Raw genomic sequence first — 24828 nt, 5'->3', positions numbered from 1 at the left:
GGGAGGATTTGAAGCACTGTGGATGGAAAACGTCTCAACATCCTTGAAGAGAATGTTGGTGGGAATGTGGTGTTAAAGGCCTTGCAGAGACGGGTGCAGTGGCTCATGCCTGTAATCCCAGCACTTTGGGAGGCCAAGGCGGGAGGATCACCTGAGCTTCAAGACCAGCCTGGACAACATAGCAGATCTCATGTCTACAAAAATAAAAACATTAGCCGGGCATGGTGGTGCACACCTGTAGTCCCAGCTACTTGGGAGGCTGAGGTGGGAAGATCACTTGAGCCCAGGATGTCAAGGCTGAGGATCGCACCAACACACTCCAGCCTGGCAACAGTGAGACCCTGTCTCAGAAAAAAAAAACAACTCGCAGTAAGGGCCAGAAGGAGCGAGGAGCAGGGCAGAGAGGGGCTTTGTTGCCTTAGAGCAGGGGTCCCCAACCCCCTGGGCCATTGGACTGGTAATGTCTATGGCCTGTGAGGATCTGGGCTGCACACAGCAGGAGGTGGGTGGTGGGTGAGCGAGCGAAGCTTCCATCCCTATTTACAGCCGCTCCCCGTCATGTGTGTGACGCTGTCCGAGCTCCACCTCCTGTCAGATCCGCCACGGCATTAGGTTCTCATGGGAATACTAACCTTACTGGGAACTGTGGCATGCGAGGGACCAGGTTGTACGCCCCTTATGAAAATGTAATGCTGATGATCTGTCACTGTCCTCCATCACCTCCAGATGATGGGACCGTCTAGCTGCAGGAAAACAAGCTCAGGGCTCCCACTGATCCTACATGATGGTGAGTTGTATGATTACTTCCATTATATATTATAGATGTAATCATAGAAATAAATGCAACAATAAACGTAATGTGCCTTGAATCGTCCCCCAACCAATCACTTACCACCCCCCCCCATCCTGTGGAAAAACTGTCTTCCATGAAACCAATTTCCTAAGTGCAAAAGGCTGGGGGACTGACTGCTTAGAAATATATATATGGCCAGGCACAGGTGGCCTCACGCCTGGAATCCCAGCACTTTGGGCAGGCCAAGGTGGGCAGATCAGTTGAGGTCAGGAGTTCGAGACCAGCCTGGCCAACATGGGTGAAACTCATCTCTACTAAAAATACAAAAATTAGCTGGGTGGGGTGGCACATGCCTGTAATCCCAGCTACTCGGGAGGCTAAGGTGGGAGATTTGCTTGAACCCGGAAAGCAGAGGTTGCAGTGAGCCGAGATCACGCCACTTGCACTCCAGCCTGGGCAAAAAGACAAGGCTCCGTCTCCAAAAAAAAAAAAGAGAGAGGATAGAAAGAATAATATACTGGCATGAACAGAATTTTAGCAGAAAAATGAAACATCACAGATGCTCTGGGTGAGGCTCAGAAGGAAGTGGGAAATGTGGCACTGGAGACTGGAGGGAAGGCCACCTTTGCTGCAGAGTGACAGAAAGCCTGGCTGAATTGTGCTGTGCAGTTTTGTGGAGAGCAGAACTGTAAATGATGAACTTGAAGATTTAGCCGCAGAGATCTCCAAGCAAAGTGTTCAAGTTGTGGCTGGCTTTTTTTCTTGCTGCTTCTCACAAAATGCAAAAGGAAAGAGACAAATTTGAGGGGAAAACTGACAGACAAAACAGAACCAGGAGACTTGATGATGTGGGAAATTCTCAGCCTTTCCAGGTCGCATATAATGCAGGTCGCATATAATGCAGGTCGCATATAATGCAGGTCGCATATAATGCAGAAAATGAAAAGAGATTCACTCTTCGAAAAGCGGCCTCTAAAGAGAAGGCCGAGGGCCCAGTGCGGTGGCTACGCTTGTAATCCCAGCACGTTGGGAGGCCAAGGCGGGCGGATCACCTGAGGTCAGGAGTTCGAGACCAGCCTGGCAACATGGAGAAACCCTGTCTCTACTAAAAATACAAAAATTAGCTGGGCGTGGTGGTGGATGCCTGTAGTCCTAGTTACTCAGGAGGCTGAGGCAGGAGAATCGCTTGAACTCGGGAGCGGAGGTTGCAGTGAGCTGAGATCGCACCACTGCACTCCAGCCTGGTGACAGAGGAGACTGTCTCAAAAAAAAAAAAAAAAAAAAAACACAGAGAGAGGGCCAAGGGTGTGTCTAAACAACCTCCTGCTAGTGATGAAGAGACTAGGCAAGGAGACTGCGATTCACTCAACCATCTCAGAAGCCAGAAGTGGAGACGGCATCACAGGAAAGGTCTGCAGAGCCCTTTTCGTCTACTGGCAGAAATTCCTATGGCATTCAAAGGAGGACCGCAAGGTTTTCACAAATGCTGTATCAACAACAACACTGCAAATTTGGACTGAAAGGGACAGAGACGGGATAAAATGAAAGGTCGTCAGACTCCTTAAAATCTTCAAACAGACAAAAGCTATACCTTCAGGGAAAAGGATCGTCCTGAAGGCAGGGCCATGGACACAGAGCAGGGTGGGGGATGCCAAGCCACAGAGGGGTCTCCCGGTCTTATCACCTAGTGTATTCTGCCTGCTGGGTTTTGGAATTGCCTGGGGCTGTGTATGCTTCGTTCTTCCCGTGTTCCCCCGCTGGGAAATGAGCGCTTCTATAGCTGTGATGCTACACCTGTTCTCCTTGTATTGTGGAGACAGGTGCCTTGTTTTCTGGTCTACAGGTGCACAACAAAGAGAATTCTGCCCCAGAATGGATCAGACCTAGAGTCTTCTGCGTCCCTGACTTAAATGATGACATTTGGGACTTTTGAGCTGATGATATTTTTGTTTGTTTATTTTGTTTTGCTTGAGATGGTGTCTCACTCTGTCACCTGGGCTGGAGTGCAGTGGCACAGCCTTGGCTCGCTGCAACCTCCGCCTCCCGGTTCAAGCGATTCTCTGCCTCAGCCTCCCAGTAGCTGGGATTACAGCCGCCTACCACCATGCCCAGCTAATTTTTTGTAAAGACAGGGTTTCTCCATGTTGGCCAGGCTGGTCTCGAGCTGCTGACCTCAGGTGATCTGCCTGCCTTGGCCTCCCAAAGTGTTGGGATGACAGGTGTGAGCCACCACACTCGGCCGAGTTTATGATATTTACATGAGATTTTGATCTTGGAGTTTCTGCTGTAACAGGTTGGTAGTTGGAGGGGATCATTTTGTTTGGTTTGGTTTAGACAGAGTCTTGCTCTGTCACCCAGGCTGGAGTGCAGTGGCATGATCTCGGTTCCCTGCAACCTCCAGCTCTGGGTTCAAGCAATTCCCCTGCCTCAGCTGGGATTACAGGCGCTGCCACTATGCCCAGCTAATTTTGTATTTTAGTAAAGACAGGGTTTCACCATATTGGCCAAGTGGTCTTGAACTTTTGTCCTCAAGTGATCCGCCACCTCAGCCTCCCAAAGTGCTGGGATGACAGGTGTGAGCCCCCACACCCAGCCAAGATCTGGCAATGGGTGTGAACATATTTTGTCTGTGGAGTGGACAGGAATCTTTGAGGTCAGAGGGAGGACTACAGTTGGCTGAATCATGGCCACCCAAAGACATCAAGGCCTTCTCATGGACCGGGAAGTGCTGCTCCTCATTTCCTTGTTTGGAAAAGCGTCTTGCAGATGTCAGTTAAAGATCTTGATATGAAGCATCACCCTAGATGACCCTATGGGACCTACACGCCATCACAAGTGTTCTTACGGAACACTTGGGGAGATTTGACACAGGCACACAGAGAAGGCCATGGGACACGGAGGCAGAGACTGGAGGGAGGTGGCCACCGGCCAGGGAATGCCCATCAGCACCCAGATGCTGGAGGCAGCAAGGGAATGCTCTTCCCCCTAGGCCCTGGAGGGAGGTGGCCCCACCAACACCGATGGCCGGATGATGGCCAAGCGACGCAGATTGCAGATCTGATAACTAAGTTTCTGCTGCTTTAAGCCACCAAGTTTGTGAGCCTGGGTTACAGCAGCCCAGGAGACAGACCCAAGGGAGGGCGGCAGCCGGGCTGGGACACACACCCTCCACCAACCACAGAGAGGGAGTGTGGCTGAGCGTAAGCAGCCACAGTCCCATTCCTCCACCAACGCCACCAACGGTGGTGTCACGGGAAGTCGTCTGAACTCAGCGTGGGGAGGAAAGTAAGGAGTGACCTGGGACATCACCTAGCGGCTCCTGGCTTCAGTTTTTCAATTTGTGAAAAGAGCGAGCAAAGCCGAACAGCTGCTCCAGTCCGACCCTGCCAGATACATTCATGATTCTGACGCAAAAGGAAGGTGAAGGCCGGCTGGGGCTGGCCAGTGCTTGCTGGGCCCCTCGTGGGAATCTGGGAGTGTCCTCTGCCCACCCGGGGAATGGACGCACAGTGGTCCGTGTCATTGCCAGAGGAGTAAACCGCCCCTTGGGGTGACGAGGGAACCTGCTCAGTGAGTCACAGGCCAGTGTTCCCTGGGCTGTCCTGACCACGCGAATTCAGGGGCACACGCATTGTGCCAAAGTTAGTGTGTCCTTGGAAAATCTGGCTGAATGACTCATTATCTGTCCCAACTCAAGGCTCCGGATTAAAAGCAACTGCTTCTCCTGCATCCAGTTAATCAGAGGCAGGAGTGCTCCGTCCTCAGCCTTGACAGAGAAGCTGGGGGTGGGTGCTGGCTGCCAGAGACCACAGCACAGTGGGATTCCCGGCTGCAGGAGACCTCTGAGTACAGGGACTCAAAGTGCTAAAAGCTCCGGTTCGGGGTCAGATCGCCCTGGCTCAGCCCACCCAGCTGCCTGTTGGCTACGCTCCCTCCCTCCGCTGTTAGCGGAGCCCTCACAGCGAGCGACTCTCACGTGGACCCCTCTTACAACCTTGAGGAAGATACCAGAGTCCAGCCAAGTTAGCCATTCGTCCGGGGTCACCTGGGTCAGGGGTGGGGCTGGGAGTTGCGCCCAATCTCCTGAGTGCGCCCGCCTCCCCTGCACACTCCACCTGCTCCCCACAACACCCAGTCAGACCTCACCCACACCCCACCTCCCCTACACACTCCACCTGCTCCCACAACACCCCGTCAGACCTCACCCACACCCCACCTCCCCTGCACACTCCACCTGCTCCCCACAGCACCCGGTCAGACCTCACCCACAACCCCACCTCCCCTACACACTCCACCTGCTCCCCAGCACCCGGTCAGACCTCACCCACACCCCACCTCCCCTGCACACTCCACCTGCTCCCCACAACACCTGGTCAGACCTCACCCACACCCCACCTCCCCTGCACACTCCACCTGCTCCCTGCAGCACCCGGTCAGACCTCACCCACACCCCAGCCCCTGCACAATCTGCCTGCTCCCCCACAACAGCACCCCGGTCAGACCTCACCCACACCCCACCTCCCCTGCACACTCCACCTGCTCCCCACAGCACCCGGTCAGACCTCACCCACACCCCACCCCCCTCACACTCCACCTGCTCCCCACAGCACCCGGTCAGACCTCACCCACACCCACCTCCCTGCACACTCCACCTGCTCCCACAGCACCCGGTCAGACCTCACCCACACCCCAGCCCCTGCACAATCCGCCTGCTCCCCACAACACCCAGTCAGACCTCACCCACACCCCAGCCCCTGCACAATCCGCCTGCTCCCCACAACACCCAGTCAGACCTCAGCCACACCCCGGCCCCTGCACAATCCGCCTGCTCCCCACAACAGCGCCCGGTCAGACGTCACCCACACCCCTGGTCTTAGGCTCCCCTCCCTCGGGGGCCGCACTCACCGTGGGATGGATCAGACTCTCGCGGCGGTGGAGAGTGCCCCAGGTGGCGACTCCGATGGTGATGAGCTCGCCTTCCTTGTAGCTGCTACTCAGGCTGAAGTCCCGCACCGCCTCGCCTACCTGCTTCATGACGCCGGCGTGGGACCCCCCTGTGATGATCCAGGCCCCTGGGGAAGGAGCACGGGTGGGCAGGCCCTGCAGCACTGAGGGGCACCCTGACACCCAGGAGCCTGACGCCTGAGCCCCTCTAGGCTCAGCGATGCCCCGCCCCCATCAACGCAGAGCTCCTCACTCAGGGGCTTTCAAACCAGCATCAGGTGTAAGGAACCGAGGTTCCCACCGTGCTCAGGTGGGGTGAGAACAGGAGCAGGCCCCGCCCCTCTCCCTGGTCCCTGCTGCCTCCTCAGGCCCCAGTCTCAGGATCGCGGTTCTCAGCACGCTGTCTGCATTCTTCTATTTTGCTTTCCCTCTTCCGTACAGCTTTCAGGACCCAGGTGCGGCAGAGTGCTTCCTCGCTGCCACCACTCAGCCTGGTCCCTAGGAAGGATACCCCACACCTCCCACCCGCCATCTGCTGCCGGTGGTTTGCAGCCACCCCTGTAAGAACACACCTGTGGCCGGATGCGCTGGCTCACACCTGTAATCCCAGCACTTTGGGAGGCCGAGGCAGGCAGATCACCTGAGGTTGGGAGTTCGAGACCAGCCTGACCAACACAGGGAAACCCCATCTCTACTAAAAATACAAAATTAGCTGGGTGTGGTGGCACATGCCTGTAACACCAGCTACTCAGGAGGCTGAGGCAGGAGAATCGCTTGAACCCGGGAGGCGGAGACTGCAGTGAGCCAAGATCATGCCATTGCACTCCAGCCTGGGCAACAAGAGTGAAACTCCGTCTCAAAAAAAAAAAAAAAAGAAAAAAAGAAACACATCTCCCACCCCACATCTGGCCTGACCCAGTGTCGTGAGCTGGCGGCAGCTTTGCCTGAGAGCAGGAGGTCCCCAGGGGTCTGCTCTCCTGGGCTGCCCCAGGGTGAGAGGCACAGGTGAGGCCACAGCTGCTGCCCCACAGCCTCTCCTTGAGGCACCAGCAAAAGTCACATTTGTTCACTTTCGGGGTTTGTCCCTGGTGCAATGCTGCCATATCAAAGGCTGGGTCACAGTGTTGCCATAAAAACAACAATCAGGCCTGGCGTGGTGGCTCACGCCTGTAATCCCAGCACTTTGGGAGGCCGAGGTGGGCAGATCACCTGAGGTCAGGAGTTCGAGACCAGCCTGGCCAACATGGTGAAACCCTGTCTCTACTAAAAATACAAAAATTAGCCAGACATGGTAGCACACACCTGCAGTCCCAGCTACTCAGGAGGCTGAGGCAGGAGAATTGCTTGAACTCAGGAAGCAGAGGTTGCAGTGAGCTGAGATAGCACCACCACCACTGCACTCCAGCCTGGGTGACAGAGCAAGACTCCGTCTCCAAAAAAAAAAAAAAAACAGCCAATCGGCCAGGCACAGTGGCTCACGCCTGTTATCCCAGCACTTTGGGAGGCCGAGGCAGGAAGATTACTTGAGCCCAGGAGTTGAAGACCAGCCTGGACAACATAGAGCTTGTCTCTACAAAAATTAGCCTGGCATGGCAGCATACGCCTCTAGTCCCAGCAACTCGGGAGGCGGAGGCAGGAGTATCACCTGAGCCCAAGAGGTCGAGGCTGCAATGAGCTGAGATCATGCTACTGCACTCCAACCTGGGGAACAGAGCGAGACCCTGTCTCAAAAATAAATGGATGGAGGGATGGATGATGGATGGAGATAGATAGATAGATAACAATTGAAAAGGTGGTACTGGCTTTGGGCCAGGAAACAGACAACAAGGACATTGATATTGAAAGCTAAAAAAATGCAACATTGAGACCTGGAGCAGGTGAGACCCGAACAAATCCACAGCATTATTTGAGGCAGCAAAGCTTCGGAAAGTGCCTGTGGGATGGTGACCTGCGTTAAACCGAGTCCCACGTGACCAGGCTGAGAAAAGGTCTGGTCATTTTACAAGCAGGGCTGTGGGGCTCACAGGTCAAAAGATGCAGCCGTGCCTCACAGTCACCAGGCAGACAATGAAACTGCGGACTCTGTGAGCCGTGTAGGCCAAGTCAGGCTCAGTTACGACTCCACTTCGAGGCAAAGACCAGACCCCAGGAAGAGCGGGGTGACTCTAGGCCCATCCGGATGCAACATTGCCGAGTAATCACCTCAGGGCCTCACTATTCATCCACAGTCCCCTCCAGGGAGGCCCGGGAGCCTTGAGGACTTGGGGCCCCCTCCCCATGGAATTAGGATGGGGCGGGGCACCAGGTCACGGCACCTGGGATCTCACACCATCCACCAGGACTGGGTCCCTGCCTGGCTCTCACCAGTGGTGCAGCCTTGGGAGGTGATTTGACTCCAACCAGGCAGTTGCCTCAAGTGAAAAGATGGAAATAATAATGCTCCTTGCCTGATTTTGATGGAAAAACATGATAATGGAAAGTCTGATGACTGGGAACTCTCGCTGACCCCCACAACTGGCCCACAACACTGGCCCCAGCCATGCACCCAGTCCACCGAGGTTCCCAGGCCACCGAGGTTCTCATCTCTGCTTGGCCCTGGGTACCAGCAGGGCCACACACTGAGCCATCTCCAGCCCACAGGCAAGCCAGGGGCAGCACCGGCGTCAGGGAGCAGCAGTGCCCAGGTGAGGGGTGCATGGGTCCAACTCAGGCTGGGGCACAGCCTCGGTGGCTCCCAGGGACTTTTTGGGTCCTGATGGCCCTGACTGCCCCGGCACTGCCTCCAGAGCCCACCCCACCCGCCGGGGCCTCGCGTCCCTCCAGCCTCCGAGTTACCTGTGGTCTGAGCCACCTTGACCAGACCTCTGCGGAAAATGCTCTTCAGCCGCGGCTTCATGTTGAAGTTCTTGGCCCCCCCGGTCACCGAGATCAGGAGATTGGGGACGTCCAGCCCCCAGTGCTGGGTCATGAGGTGGTAGATCACGCTGGAGGGCGTGTCCTGGGAGACTCGGACGTACTGCGGGACAGGGAAGACGGCAGAGGGAACTCGTGTGTCCGTGGTCAGGGACAGCACCGACCCACACAGGCCACGCAGAGAGGCCCCAGCGGGCGGCAGACACCGCAAACTTTTCCAGCTGAGACCCAGAAAAGGGGTCCCCATGTGGGCAGGGCACGGATCATGAGAGAAGAGGGAGGCAGAGAGGCCCGAGCCAGGAGCAACAGGCCGTCCCTTGGGGACAAGGATCGCCCTCAGCAAACCTCCCCCAGCACTCGTGCCCCCACAGCACCCACTTTTTCCTCTTCCTCTCGATTTTGGGGGCGCCTCTCAAACAGGCGCCAGCATAGACTCCAATTCCGGCCATAGCGCCTGGGCCCTGCCTCCCCGGGGTCTAATCAGCTCCTGCACCGGGGTCTCTGCCCTCCTGTCCTTGTGTGCCCAGCACTGCCCCCGCGCCTGTCCCCTCTCCTGTCCCCTCTGCCCTGTCCCCTCTGCTCTGTGGCCCCTGTGCCCTGGCCCATCCTGGGGACTCAGCGGGCCCAGCTTCCTCTGCCTCCCGTCTGAACACGGCTCTCCCAGGCTCTGTCATCACTCTGGCCCCTCGTGCTCCAGGAGACCCTCACAAGTACGCAGTCGACTTTCCCTGTTCCGCTAGGCAGGCTGTGTCTGAAGAGACCCAGCCGGGCCTGCAATCTCCGCCGGGATTGGCCCACCAGAGACACAAAGGTGATGGGTGAAATCCAGAAATGCCATTAGGTGCCCTCAAAACAAACATGTGGTAGCATTGTCACTAAAGAAGGTCCAGTTAACCCACAACCACGGTGCCTGTCACCATCAGAACGTGGGTCCCACCGGGTCCACCAGGCATCTGGAGGTGCTGGTCTCCCTGGGAGGAGCAGGGCTGCGGCCTGCATGGTGGACGCTCCCGGGCTTCGAGGCAGACCTGCTGCACCACAGGGTCTGTGTCTCTGGTGTCACTCACTGTCAGGCCACAGGCGTTTTTCCCTCACACCACCGGCCCCTGTCGGCAGCTGCAGGGAGGGGGCTGGGAGAAGCCAGGGGGGTTGGGGGAGGGATGCAGCCAGAACCCCAGAGCTGGATTCAAACCCAGCACTGCCACGGCCACGGTGGCCTTGGACAAAGTGTGGGGCCTTCCCATACCTCAATCCCTCACCTGAAACCCAACAACAGGACTATCCCCGTGACCACAGCGACAGAGGGCCCAGGGGCCTGGAGAACACCCACGTGTCATGGTGACACAGGATGGCTCAAGGGCTGTGCCAGCCAGGAAGCGTGGGGCCACACGACCCCGTCTCTGGGACCTGCCACTCAACCTCTTTGGCCACCTCATGGCATCACCACACATCGAGTGGACAGGTCACACTCGGCAGGTACCAAGTTCAGGGCTCCAGACCCTAGCACAGGGATCAGTGCCACCACCCCCCCAGGACAGTGGCACCCAATCACTGTCTCAGAACCCTCCAGAAGGCTGGTCAACACGCGAGTCTCAGAACCCTCCAGAAGGCTGGTCAACACGCGAGTCTCAGAACCCTCCAGAAGGCTGGTCAACATGCGAGTCTCAGAACCCTCCAGAAGGCTGGTCAACATGCGAGTCTCAGAACCCTCCAGAAGGCTGGTCAACACGCGAGTCTCAGAACCCTCCAGAAGGCTGGTCAACACGCAAGCGGCCGAGCCTCTGACTCCACAGGCCTGGGATGGGGCCTGAGAATTGGTCAGAGATGGCTGGTCCAGGGAGCTCAGTGAGGTTGTGCATGAGAGAACCCAACCCTGCAGTTGGGCCTCCCTCCAGCAGTCTGCACCCTCACAGCGCTCTCCTACAGGCCAGGCTCAGCCTGGATCCCGCCATGCCTGGCCCAGCCTCCTCGCAAGGACTCTCAACGTTTGCTTCCAGACTTGCCACACGGGCCTCCCTGCTATCCTGGGCCCCTTCCCCCTGCTTTTCCCTCCCTCCCCACACCCTTCCTACCATTCCCCCAGCACACCCTGAGCGCGTCTGTGTCCTGCATCCCTCTCCTTCCTCCCTACTCCCTCCCAGGCCCTGACAAATGCCACCCAGGGACACCCAGCCAGAATTCACTCACCACTCCTGGCTTGCACCTTCCTAGAAAGCTCACTGTGCCCCACCCTGCTTTGCAGATGGCCAAGCACTCTGAGAGTGGGGTGCATCTCTTGCTTGCCTTGCAGAGCCCCTACCCGCCCTCTCCCTTGCTGTGCAGTGGGCTCTATGCACCCTGGAACTTTGCCAGCCTCCTGCTCTTGCCCCAGGAAATGCCGACCACCGCGTGTCACTATGGGGCCATGCAGCTCCACCTACAATTCAGAGCAAGAGTGATGGAAACCAACCTTTTTCACCTTCTGGCTCAGGCCCGTGAAGACGATGTCACCAAAGGCATCTGTTGGCATCTCCTGGACATGTTTCTTTGGGTCCCACTGTGTGCCCTGGAAGGTGTGGGGCTTGGTAGCCTCCTCCAAGTGCTGCTCACGTGTGTAGCCACACTGACACACCACCTTCCTGCAAAGACACAGCACCAGTCACCCAGGGAGTGTGGTGCCCTTCCTGCTCCCTGTGAAGGCATCAGAGGAGGCCCAGTGGAAAGCCACAACCTTCTCCCACCCAGCAAAAACAAAGCACCTGCCCTTCCAGCCATGGGGAAGGCAGCAGAGGCCTAAAGGTGGGCTGGAACTCTTCTCACCCTCAGCAGTAACAAGAAGCCTCCCCAGGAAGTGTCAGTGGATCAGTGGAGGCTACGGGGGGGCTTAGACGTCACCCTTCGTGGGAGGGAGACTCAAGATCTTGAGTCTCTTAACATAAAATCTAAACTATCAAGGTTTCAATCAAAATCACTAGTTTTACAAGGAGACAGGAGAATCTTAACCAGGATGAAAAAAGACAGCTAACAGCCACCAACACCAAGATGACACAGATGTTAGAATTATCTGAAAATGATTTTAAAGCAGCCACATTAGAAATGCTTCAACAAGCAATCATGAACATGCTCAAAACAAATGAAAAAATATAAATTTCCAGTAAAAAAAAGAGAAGATATACCAAATGAAAACTTTAGAACTGAAAAATACAGTAACCGAAATAAAAAACTCAATGGATGGACCCAAGAGCAGGATGGAGGAGATAGAGGAAAGAACCCAGGAGCAAGAAGATAGAACAGTAGAAATTGCCCACTAAGAACCACAGAGAGAAAACAAACAACAACAAAGAAAAAATACACAAGTAAACAAAACCTCCGGGACCTGCAGCACTATAACAAAAGATCATACATTCATGCTCAGAGTTCCAGAAGGAAAAGAAAAAGACAGTGATCCTGAAAATGTATGGAAAGAAGTCATGGCCAAAATTTCCCATATTTGACAAAAAAGACATAAACCTACACACTCCACAATCTGAGTGAACACCAGGCAGGATAAACCCAAAGAGATACATGCCAAGACACATAACAGTTAAACTTCCGAAAACTAAAAACAAATAAAAAATTTTAAAAGCGGCCAGGCTCAGTGGCTCATGCCTATAATCCCAGCCCTTTGGGAAGCTGAGGCGGGTGGATCATGAGGTCAGGAGTTTGAGACCAACATGGCCAACATGGTGAAACCCTGTCTCTACTAAAATCCGAAAAATTAGCTGGGCATGGTGGCAGCCGCCTATAACCCCAGCCACTCGGGAAGCTGAGGCAGGAGACTCGCTTGAACCCAGGAGGTGGAAGTTGCAGTGAGCCAAGATGGCACCACTGCACTCCAGCCTGGGCAACAGTGGGAGACTCCTCAAAAAAAAAAAAAAAAAAAAAAAAACCTCAGAAATGACAGGAAGTTGGGACCTTCTTAATTGAAGGAAGGCTAGGGAATTTGTCACCAGCAGACACACCCTAAAAGAATAGCTAAAGGACATTCTCTAAACAGAAAGGAAACAAGAAAAGAAGGAATTTTGGAATATCTGAAAGAAAGAAAGAATAACAAAAAGAGTAACCGCTTGAATTTCCTAACTGATGTTTGATGGCTGAAGCAAAAATTATAACACTATCTGCCATGGTTTTCTTTCTTTTTTTTTTTTTTTTCTTGAAATGGAGTCTCGCTCTGTCACCCAGGCTGGAGTGCAGTGGCGCCGATCTCTGCTCACTACAAGCTCCGCCTCCCGGGTTCACGCCATTCTCCCGCCTCAATCTCCCAAGTAGCTGGGACCACAGGCACCCACCACCACATCTGGCTATTTTTTGTTTTTGTTTTTGTATTTTTAGTAGAGACGGGGTTTCACCGTGTTAGCCAGGATGGTCTCTATCTCCTGACCTCGTGATCCGCCCGCCTCAGCTTCCCAAAGTGCTAGGATTACAGTCTTGAGCCACCGTGCCCTGCCCTGATTTCAATATATGCAGAAGAAATATTTCAAGCAATTATATTATAGATTAAGAAGGGGAGATAAGATAAGATGTTAAAGGAGATAATGTTTCTATACTTCACTCAAACTGGTAAAATTTCAACATCGGTAGATTGTGATAAGCTATATTATATAATATACTATCTAGAGCAACCCCTTTTAAAAAAAAAGTGATACAAGAAGATACACTCAAAAATAGTATGCTGTAAACAGTGGCTCACACCTGTAATCCCAATACTTTGGGAGGCCAAGGTGGGCAGATTGCTTGAGCTCAGGAGTTTGAGACCAGCCTGGGCAACATGGCCAAACCTTGTCTCTACCAAAAACACAAAAATTAACCGGGCATGGTGGTGCCTGCCTGTAGTCTCAGCTATTCAGGAGGCTGAGGTGGGAGGATCACCTGAGCCCAGCGAGGTGGAGGGTGTAATGAGCCGAGATTGTGTCACTGCACTCCAGCCTGGGCAACAGAGTGAGACCCTGTCTCCAAAAAACAAAAATAGTATGAATAATCAAAATAGAATTCTAAAAAATGTTCAAGTAACCCACAAGAAGGCAAACAAACAAACAAAAAAAACAGAACAGAAAACAAAAAATACAATGGCAGACATAAGCCCTAACATACCAATAATTACACTAAATATAAATTTTCTAAATACGACAATTAAAAAACAGATTGACAGAATGTATTTAAAAAAATAGGACCCAATTATTTGATGTCTACCAAAATCTCACTTGAAGTGTAATGACACAGGCAAGGTGAAAGGGAAAGGAATATTTAGCAGTTAAATAATATTGACACAAGGCCAAGCGTGGTAGCTCACACCTGCAATCCCAGCACTGTGGGAGGCCAAGGCGAGTGGATCACTTGAGGTCAGGAGTTCAAAGCCATCCTGGCCAACACGGTGAAGCCCCGTCTCTACTAAAAATACAAAAATTAGCCAGGTGTGGTGGCGCATGCCTGTAGTCCCAGCTACTCCCAGTCGCCAAGAGGCAGAGGTTGCAGTAAGCTGAGATCATGCCATTGCACTCCAGCCTGGGAGACAGAACGAGACTCCATCTCAAAAATAATAATAATAATAATAATAATAATAATAATATTGACATAAGCAGCAACTTGGATGGATATCAAGTGTGCTGTGCTGAGGGGAAAAGACACAGGTCATGTAGCGTATGATTCCATTGATGTAACATCCTCGAAATGACACAATGATAGGCATGAAGAAAGATTGGTGGTTGCAGGGATCAGGGATGATGAGGGAGGTGAGCTGACCATACAGAGGAAGTACAGGAAGAGCTCGGTGGAGACGGACAGTGCTGTGTCTTGACCACGGTGGTAGTTACACAAATACACATGTGAAAAATGACATAAGTCCAGGAGCAGTGGCTCACACCTGTAATCCCAGCACTTTGGGAGGCCGAGGCAGGCAGATCACTTGAGGTCCGGAGTCTGAGACCAGCCTGACCAACATGGTGAAACCCCATCTCTACTAAAAATATAAACATTAGCTGGGCGTGATAGCGCTCACCTGTAGTCCCAGCTACTCAGGAGGCTGAGGCAGGAGAATCGCTTGAACCCAGGAGGCGGAGATTGCAGTGAGCTGGTGTGGTGCCACTGCACTCCAGCCTGGGCAGCAGAGCGAAACTCCATCTCAAAAAAAAAAAAAAAAAAAAAGACATAAAACTAAACACATACATTCTACCAGCTTTAATTCCTGGCTTGGGTACTGTACTACAGTTATGCAGAATGTGGCCACAGGTGGAACTGTGGGGCCCATCTGTAGTATCTTTGGAACTTCTGTACATCTATAATTATTTCAAAATAAAAAGTTAAAAGCACACACAAATGGAGGCTCCAAGCAGATGACATGGGGCTAGCACCTCGCCCAAGGTCTCCCACCTCCTCCCCTCGCCCGGGGACAGCAGGAGCTGCCAGAGTCGCCAGCCTTCAGGACCTGCTGCTCTGCCTCCTCCCCTTCCCTGGCAAGAATGCAGCAATCTCTTTCTTCAACTGCTACTTTCCCTCTTTTTTCTTTGTGGGTTAAAGTCTTTTTGTTCTTTTACTGCAATTCATTAGTGTTTCAGGGCAAGAAGAGATAAATTTATGTGTTCTTTATAACTTGTTTAATTGTTAATCCACAATATTTTTAGATTCCTATTTTTTGCTGGTAACAAATAACCTAGAAAATTTCAGATGAGGCCAGGCATGGTGCCTCACGCCTGTAATCCCAGCACTCTGGGAGGCTGATGTGGGCGGATCACAAGGTCAAGAGTTCGAGACCAGCCTGGCTAATGTGGTGAAACCCTGTCTCTACTAAAAATACAAAAATTAGCCAGGTGTGATGGTGCACACCTGTAGTCCCAGCTACTCAGGAAGCTGAGGCAGGAGAATCGCTTGAAGCCGGGAGGTGAAGGTTGCAGTGAGCCAAGATTGGGCCATTGTACTCCAGCCTGGGCGACAGAGCAAGACTCCGTCTCAAAAAAAAAAAATAAATAAATATATATATATGTGTGTGTGTGTATATATGTAAATATATGTATGTGTATATATGTGTGTATATATGTAAATATATGTATGTGTATATATGTGTGTATATATGTAAATATATGTATGTGTATATATGTGTGTATATATGTATATATGTGTATATATATGTATTATATATATGTATATATATGTGCATATATGTGTATATATATATACAGATGAGACAGGAAAAAAATGGACCAATCAGTGCTTTATAAAATGGACCAATCAGTGCTTTATAAAATGGACCAATCAGCGCTCTGTAAAATGGACCAATCAGCAGGACATGGGCGGGGACAAATAAGGGAATTTAAAAAAAAAAACAAAACTCTAAAACCAGATGAAACCTGAACCAGATGGCACAGGGGAAAGACCACTGAGCAGTGAGAAAGGAAACGGGTTTCCCCACCACGCAGTGACTGTGTGATCTCAGATGTTTCTACACTCAGTTTCTCAACCATTAAAATGGGAAAAATAATTCCTCCCGGATGTGCACCCTACAAATCCAAATCCTTACAAACCCCTAAGGTCACGCTCAAGGCACTTCATACTTGCAGGGATCTTGTGAGCACCTGATGTTGACAGGTGAAGCCAGCTAGACTTCTGGGTTGGGTGCAGACTTGGAAAACTTTTCTGTCTTACAAGAGGATTGTAAAATGCGCCAATCAGCACACCATAAAATGGACCAATCAGTGCTCTTTAAAATGGACCAATCAGCACACCATAAAATGGACCAATCCGCACACCGTAAAGTGGACCAATCAGCACACTGTAAAATGGACCAATCCGCACACTGTAAAATGGACCAATCAGCACACTGTAAAATGGACCAATCAGCACTCTGTAAAATGGACCAATCAGCACACTGTAAAATGGACCAATCCGCGCTCTGTAAAATGGACCAATCAGCGCTCTGTCAAATGGACCAAGCAGCGCTCTGTAAAATGGACCAATCAGCGCTCTGTAAAATAGACCAAGCAGGGCTCTGTAAAATGGATCAATCAGCACACTGTAAAATGGACCAAGCAGCGCTCTGTAAAATGGATCAATCAGCACACTGTAAAATGGACCAAGCAGTGCTCTGTAAAATGGACCAATCAGCGCTCTGTAAAATGGACCAATCAGCGCTCTGTAAAATGGACCAATCAGCACTCTGTAAAATGGACCAATCAGCAGGACACAGGTGGGGACAAATAAGGGAATAAAAGCTGGCCACCCCTCCAGCCAGCAGTGGCAAACTGCTCGGGTCCCCTTCCACGCTGTGGAATCTTTGTTCTTTCGCTCTTCACAATAAATCTTGCTGCTGCTCACTCTTTGGGTCCGTGCCACCTTCAAGAGCTGTAACACTCCCTGCGAAGGTCCCCGGCTTCATTCTTGAAGTCAGCGAGACCAAGAACCCACCGGAAGGAACCAACTCCGGACACAATGTGACCTCCACTGTTTATGGATGAGAGACCTGGGTCCAAGGTGGGGAAAGGAGTTCCCTGGACAAGGACCTGAGCTCTCCCGTCTTGCTCCAATACTGCCCCAGATGTCCGTGTGTGTTCCTAACAGCCTATCACAAGCTACCTCCTGTCCCTCTTCTCCTTGAACCATCACCTCTGATGAGATTGCAACTTAAACCTGCGTGGTGTTTGCAAGCCTGATGTGATGCTGGAAACTGCACTGTGGCCACTGACCCAGAAATTACATCACCAGAGAGTTGCTCGGAACTCGGCCCAGATAGGCGTAAACGGGACGCCATCCCCGGCACCCCATGGAAAATGAGAGCTCTTGGAGGTGTATTCTCTCCAACCTGGGCTCCTTCCTTCCCCCGCCACCCCCCACCTCCCCCACCCCCACCGCATGTGCGCCTGAATTCTGAGGCATCCCCTCCAGTCTCTGCGCTTCACAGATGAGGATTGGTGGCCCAGGGAAGAGAAGTCATCTGCCCAAGGTCACGAGATCCATGGTGGAAAAATGTGAACACAAAGGTCTGGACCAGGGTGGCCACAGCAGACACGGAAATGAGACGAGTCTGTGCAGAGCTGAGGAGGGTTACCAGGACGTGGGGCTAAGCAGTGGGATTCCCCGGGCGGGTGTCGAGGGGCTCCAGGTCTGGACGAGTGCAGTGGGAAGACCCTACCATGCTTAATGGAAACACGTGAGTGGTATAAATAAATCTGCTTCAGAAGCTGTGTTTGTGGCAGACGATGCTCACCACTCGCTCCGCCCTGGTCTTTCCACAAGAAGGAGGGACACTCCATCCACTCCTCAGGAAGGAGCAGCCAGGAACACACCTGGTCCCTCTTCCCATCCTGCTGCAGTGACCACCGTGGTTGGTGAGATGAGAGACGCTTCTGTGCGGGACAGACTCGGCGCAGCAGATCTCAGGCTGCCTCCTCAGAGGGGCCTGCCTTCAAGGTGGTGTCTGGGGATGGGGCTTTTGGAGCTCCTCTCCGTCCCCTGACTGCTAGGAGTGCTTTGCTGGGCCTGGACTGTTCCTGCAGTGGGTTTATGCTGAACAGCTGCTTTTCTGCTGGGAGTCTGGGATTTAGGTGGTTGCCATGCAGAGGGGCCCACGTGGCCAGCACAGGATGCACGCCCTGGGCTCTGAGCCTCGAATGGGCTTCGCAGGTTGCCACGTTCTTCTTGGCTGGAGGAAGGAGCACGCATGGCGCCTGCACAGGAAAGCAGCAGCAGCCTGCCCTCAGATTCTCCAGACTCGGCCTGTGTCTTTCTCCCTTGTCAAGCCCACCACGTAGGCCTTCACCATGATAAACCTTAGCTGTGTGCACAGCTGTGAGTCCTAGCAAACCCCTGAGCATGGGGGATGGCTTTGGGGACCTCCAGAAGCAAGTCTGTCCTGCTTACATCTGATCCAGGTCAGCACCCCTTCCTCTCTGGGCCCTGCTGCCCCAAGGGTTTCCACTTCCACGTGAGAAGCACGCAGAGCCGACCAGCAGAGGCTCCAGACCCACAGGACCTCACCTAGGCTTCTCAGGACACAGCAGGTCACGGTGTCAGCGGCGTTCAAACCAGAGTGAGTCCATCTTGAATAGGTGCTGGGTGAAATGAGGCTGAAACCTACTGGGCTGCATTCCCAGATGGTTAAGGCATTCTAAGTCACAGGATGAGACAAGAGGTCGGCACAAGACACAGGTCACAAAGACCTTGCTGATAAAACAGGGTACAAGACACTGGCTAAAACCCACCAAAACCAAGACGGCGACAAAGCGGGCTCCGGTTATCCTCACTGCCCATTACAGGCTAATTATAATATATTAGCATGTAAGAGACACTCCCACCAGTGCCATGACAGTTTACACATGCCATGGCAACATCAGAAATACCCTATATGATCTGAAAGAAAGGGGAAATCAGTTCTGGGAAATCCCCGCCCGTTTCCCATAAAACTCATGAATAATCCACCCTTGTTTACAACATGATCCAAAACTACCATAAAAATAGCCAACCAGCCAAGCACGGTGGCTTATGCCTGAAATCCCAGCACTTTGGGAGGCCAAGGCTAGTGGATCACCTGAGGTCAGGAGTTCCAGACCAGTCTGGCCAACATGGTGAATCACATGAACCTAGGAAATGAAGGCTGCAGTGAGCCAAGATCACACCATTGCACTCCAGCCTGGGCGACAGAGCAAGACCTGGTCTCAAAAAAAAAAAAAAAAAAAAATAGCCAAGCAGCAGCCCTCAGGGCTGCTCTGCCTATGGAGGAGCCATTCTTTTATTCCTTTACTTTGCTAATAACTTGCTTTCACTTTACTCTGTGGACTTGCTCCAAATACTTTCTCGTGTGAGACCCAAGAACCCACCCTTGGGGTCTGGATCGGGACCCCTTTCCAGTAACAAGGGTGCGCTCCGAGGCTGGAGCACCACTGCTCTACAGACCCCGCTCCTTCCACATGGGGCTCTTCCTCACTGTCTGTACATCCAGCCCTCCATGGCCGCGAGTTCTGCATCTGCAGATTCAGCCAAACGCAGACTAAAAATATTCAGGAAAAAAAAACAATTAAAAATAACATGGCCGGATGCGGTGGCTCACGCCTGTGATCCTAGCACTTTGAGAGGCTGAGGCGGGCAGATCATGAGGTCAGGAGTTTGAGACCAGTCTGACCAACATGGTGAAACCCCGTCTCTACTAAAAATACAAAAATTAGCCAGACGTAGTGGCGCATGCCTGTAATCTCAGCTACTCGGGAGGCTGAGGCAGGAGAATCGCTTGAACCCGGGATGTAGAGGTTGCAGTGAGCTGAGATTGAACCACTGCACTCCAGCTAGGAGACAGAGCGAGACTCCATCTCAAAAAAAATAAAATAACAACACGTTGGCCAGGCACGGTAGCTCACACCTGTAATCCCAGCACTTTGGGAGGCCGAGGCGGGTGGATCACTTGAGGTCAGGAGTTCGATCGAGACTAGCCTGGCCAACATGGCGAAACCCCATCTCTACTAAAAATACAAAAATTAGCCAGACGTGGTGGCGCATGCCTGTAGTCTCAGCTACTCGGGAGGCTGAGGCAGGAGAATCCCTTGAACCCAGGAGGAGGAGGTTGCAGTGAGCCAAGATGGTGCCACGGCACTCCAGGCTGGGTGACAGAGCAAGACTGTCTCGAAAAAGAAAAAACCCACACAACAACAAAAATACAATTTTTTTTTTTTTTTTTTTTTTGAGATGGAGTCTCACTCTGTCGCCCAGGCTGGAGTGCAGTGGCACGATCAAGGCTCACTGCAAGCTCCGCCTCCTGGCCTCACGCCATTCTCCTGCCTCAGCCTCCAGAGTAGCTGGGACTACAGGCACCCGCCACCACCCCCGGGGAATTTTTTGTATTTTTAGTGGAGACGGGGTTTCACCGTGTTAGCCAGGATGGTCTCAATCTCCTGCCATCGTGATCCGCCTGCCTTGGCCTCCCAAAGTGCTGGGATTACAGGCCTGAGCCACCGCACCCGGCCCAAAAATACAATTTTTTTAAATGCAGTATAACTATTTTTATAACATCTACATTGTATCAGGTATTATAAGTAATCTAGAGATGATTTAAAGTATGCTGAAGGATGTGCATAATTTATATGCAAATACCACACCATCTCATATCAATGACTTGATATGAGATTTGGGGACTGATAGGAGATATGGGATTTTGGTATCCGTGGGTGTCCGGGAACAATTCCCCAGGGATGCCGAGGGACAGCTGTTATATTGGTGACCGTGAAACTCTGATGATGTACCGAGTACACTAGAGGTACTCTGGGGCAACACAATCTTCTTGTTTCCCAAGCACAGGATGCTTCTCCCTCCCCATATTCAGTAAATATGAGCTGAAGGCCACTCTCTGGGGATTAATACAATACTCTGGCTTTCGTCCCAGACCCCCAAAAGCTCAGCAGCTAGCAAGAAAGATGAACACAAAGCCACACAGTTACAGCACGACAGCTGGGATCAAAGAGAAACACACGGTGCGGTAGGAGGGAAGCTCACTTCCTGGTAGAGTTTGTACAGTCAAGGGAGGCTGCACAGCAGAGGTGGCATCTGCAATAGGCCTTGAGGGATAAGTAGGAGCTCACCAGGCGATGGAGTAAAAGGAGGAAGCGTGTGGCTCATTTGTGGAAGAGCATGAAATGGGTGTTGCTCGGGGAGGGCACACAAACATGAATCAACATTCTGTTCGTGCCTAAAGGGGCGCCAACTGCGGGGAGCACCATCGGCTCCGGAGGGCATATCCAGCCACTCAGAGACAGTGGCCATGTTGCCTGGGTGGGAGTCTTGGCCACACCTGAGTCGTGGGCTCTGTGGGGAGGAGGGGCAAAGGGGGCTCTGTGGGGCCTGGGGGCAAGTCGGGCCTCTGGCTTTGGCAAGCTGTGCAGGGGGGCAGTCTTCTGGCCGTGGACTCTCCCTAAGGCCCTTCTAGTTCCTGGACCCTGGGACTCACTCTCTTGGGGTGGGGGCAGGTGTGGAAATGAGAGGATTAGAGGATGCATCTGTGTTCAAACCACTGGGCCTCGCCGTGCGATAGCGCCGTTACGACCCTGAACAAGTCACCTAAACCCTGCACTTTGGTCCCTGCACCTGCGAGGCAGGATGAGGGTCAACTGTCCCCGACAGGAGGCTTGTGAGGGTTAGGTGGAAATGCTCTACGGACTCCAAGCCTCGTACGGAGACAGAGCTATCTCCAGTGACCCTTCACTGAGGCCCTGAGGGGTCTTGGCCTGATCAGCTACTCCATGTGGGATCAGAAGGAAGAAGTCAGAGGCCTGACACACAAATCATGTCACTTACCCAGCATCAGACAGCTTGGAACTTTCCACAAAATACACGCATTCTTTCTTCTTGATGTTTTCAGGAATCCATGAACTGAGGCTTTCTTGCTGAAGGTGAAGACGGCACAATGAGATCCTCCAACATTCGAAAGAGCACACCCAGCCCCCCGGAGACACATCTGAGCTCCTTGAGGAGTTTCCACACTATTTGCTGGAAGGAAGGAAGCCTGCGCAACCCCGAGCCAAAGATTAGAAGCACCTTGCCAAGACGCTCAGGTGGGGATTCAGGAGGGAGCAATGAAGCTAAGAAATCCTTTCCTCTTGGGGCCAATTTGAATGTGCACGCACTTTACAGTTTATACAACACCACCTTCCTTGGGAACAACGTGGTGTGGTGGAAAACGTGGAGGCTAGGGATCTGGGGACCTGGATCTTGCACCATCGGGAAAAGGGTAACCACCTTCCTGGCTGCCTGGCAAGGGGACTGCAAGATGCCACGTGCTTTCAACACACTTGTGTCTTTGTATCCGGGGCTTCGGGGAAAGCTAGCCCAGGCCCAGGCCCTCCCAATCAGATAAAGGATGTGAAATCATTATGCAACAAGGTAAGCATGGGCAACAGATTGCCAGGACTCTAGCACAACATTTTTGAGTTAACCCAGTGATTTCCCAATCAGACCAACCACGGGAAATGATCATGCAACCCACAGAAGGCCAGAAAGGCCAGCCACACATCACCCTCCCCAGTTCTGTTCTCCCAAGGGTATGATTGGGCAGCAGCCCCCAAGGTCAGCAGACCCTTTCCCACCCCCGTTGTCACAGCCTCAAGCTATGACCTGCCCAACAGTGACCTCCATGGCCACGTGCCAGCTGCAGGCTGACCAGCAGAAAGCCTACCTTGTCATTGTTGCCGAAGGGGCACTGCAGCCTCCAGCTCTTGAAGAGGCTGCTGTTGCTGCGCCGGAGATTGGAGACCCTCCCCAGGGCAGTGACCCTTCCGGGAGGCCCCCCAAAGCCCTCCTCCTGCTCGGAGCCAGCTTTCCCCAGGGTTGAGGGCTCCATCCTGAGACCCCCACGCCAGCTGCAACCAGGCCTGCTGCCCTCAGGACAGTCCTCTCTCCAGCTCACTACACTGGGGGTTCTAGAGACACACGGGGTGGTTGCTGAAATAGATCAGAGACAGGAAGATGAGGCTGATGTTCTGAGAGGACCCGGCCACATGCTTCCTCATGTGAAGCCCTCATCCGGTTCTCTTCATCAGCCTGCACATCTTCCCAGCTGCCTGAGCTGTGTCCCTTGGCTGGGGCCCCCGGACACTCTGGGGGGAGTACATGCACATGCGGGGGTCCCAGCGGCCGTTCATAATGGTAACAACCTCAGGTCACTGCAGGGCCAGAGAAAGCTCCCTCCCCCACGGATGCATCTGCACTGAGCACCACACAGGGAAGTCTCCACCGCCAGCATCAGCTGCCGGCGACATGGTTTCCCAACTGTGCAATTCTGCACACTTCCTGCTTCCAGACACCAGTGACTACTTTCATATTCCAAAAATTTTTTAAATAGCCCTCACTGTCCACAAAGGAAGTTTCTTTTTCTTCTTGTTTTTTGAGACGGAGTCTCACTTTGTCGCTCAGGCTGGAGTGCAGTGACACAGTCTCGGCTCACTGCAACCTCCGTCTCCCGGGTTCAAGTGATTCTCCTGCCTTAGCCTCCCCAGTAGCTGGGATTATGGGTGCCCATCACCACACCCTGCTAAATTGTTTTGTATTTAGTAGCAACAGGGTTTTACCATGTTGGTCAGGTTGGTCTCAAACTCCTGACCTCAGGCGATCCACCGGCCTCCGCCTCCCCAAGTGCTGGTTTTACAGGCGTGAGCCACCGTGCCCAGCCTAGAAAGGAAGTTTTGGGGAGTACCACATCTCTCCACTCCAGGAAAAAGACAGTAATTCAAAGGAATCTTTTTCTCTCATATCCTTTCTCCCTGGCTCTGATGCGGCCTTCATCACCGAGGCCACAAGAAGCCACCGGATGACTGCCCTCCCTTTACAAATGAGAAACATAAGCGTGTTCAAGCCCTGCGGGGCCTCCCTGAGCCCCTGACACCCACAAGGCGGTTCTCATGAGGTCATCCATGGTCATCCCCTGCCCCTGCCCCAAAGGTGTGAAGGAGAGGGTTGCTGGGAGGCAAAAGATCTGACTGCAATTCCCCCCTCATCCCTGCCCTGAAACCCGATCTCTGGCCACGTCCTCTCCACTACACATTACGGTCACTGTCAGTCAAGACTTTGCTCTGCCGTCCCCTGATCACATTAGGTGACTGAGCCCCTCTTTGGGGCCACGCAGCTCGAAGCTCGGTGCCGGACACTTGGGGCTGAGCTACTGGCTGCTGTCTTGGGGCAGGCACTCTCAGGCAACCCCACCTCCCCCTCTCCCTCCTCCCCTTTGCCCCTTGGCCACACTCATTCCAAGACCCGTAAACTTCACTGGCAGGATGGCAGGGGTGCCCTGCCCGGCCCTTTCCTGCAGTTCTCAGAGCAGATGTCGTGCCGCATGCCAGTGGGGCCTTTCCAGGGCCATGAGCTGTCCCCGCAGCCACTGGCCCGGCTTCACAACCAGCTTACAAGGGAAGCAGAGGGGCAGAGACGTCCCCAGTGGCAGGAGGAAGAGGAGGCTCTAGAGAGATCACAGTGGCACCGCAAGGGGACCCAGACTGCAGGTGGCTCCCCAGGCAGGTGGTCCACCCTGCACGGGATGAGGATGGCTCCATGCTGGAAACGAAGGTCCCAGCATCAGACAGGAGGGCCCACGGTGTGGGGCTCTCTGCCTTAAGGAAGACCAGCATGTTCTGTTCACATGCTCATCTTTCAGGCAGCTGCCCACCTCAGCACAGCCCCTGGGGTCTTGTGCAGGTTCCTCT

General features: G+C 53.0%; 1 protein-coding gene across 1 annotated transcript; it reads right to left on the bottom strand.

Annotated features, from left to right (window-relative positions):
• Positions 1–5641: 5641 nt before the first annotated feature.
• On the bottom strand, positions 5642–22903 carry LOC115833775 (transient receptor potential cation channel subfamily M member 2-like). Its single transcript, XM_030808603.1, has 5 exons — positions 22809–22903; positions 21932–22020; positions 11100–11268; positions 8573–8753; positions 5642–5865 (listed from the first exon to the last, which is right to left on the bottom strand). Exons 3-5 carry the CDS (start codon positions 11157–11159, stop codon positions 5642–5644), a joined length of 465 nt encoding a protein of 154 aa, XP_030664463.1. The 5' UTR covers positions 11160–11268; positions 21932–22020; positions 22809–22903.
• Positions 22904–24828: the final 1925 nt, after the last annotated feature.

This window comes from Nomascus leucogenys, unplaced genomic scaffold, assembly GCF_006542625.1.
Source record: "Nomascus leucogenys isolate Asia unplaced genomic scaffold, Asia_NLE_v1 000707F_120825_qpd_obj, whole genome shotgun sequence".
In the NCBI taxonomy this organism is placed as follows: domain Eukaryota; kingdom Metazoa; phylum Chordata; class Mammalia; order Primates; family Hylobatidae; genus Nomascus; species Nomascus leucogenys.
The sequence above is the reverse complement of the archived record's forward strand: the minus strand, read 5'-3'. Positions and strand labels throughout refer to the sequence as shown.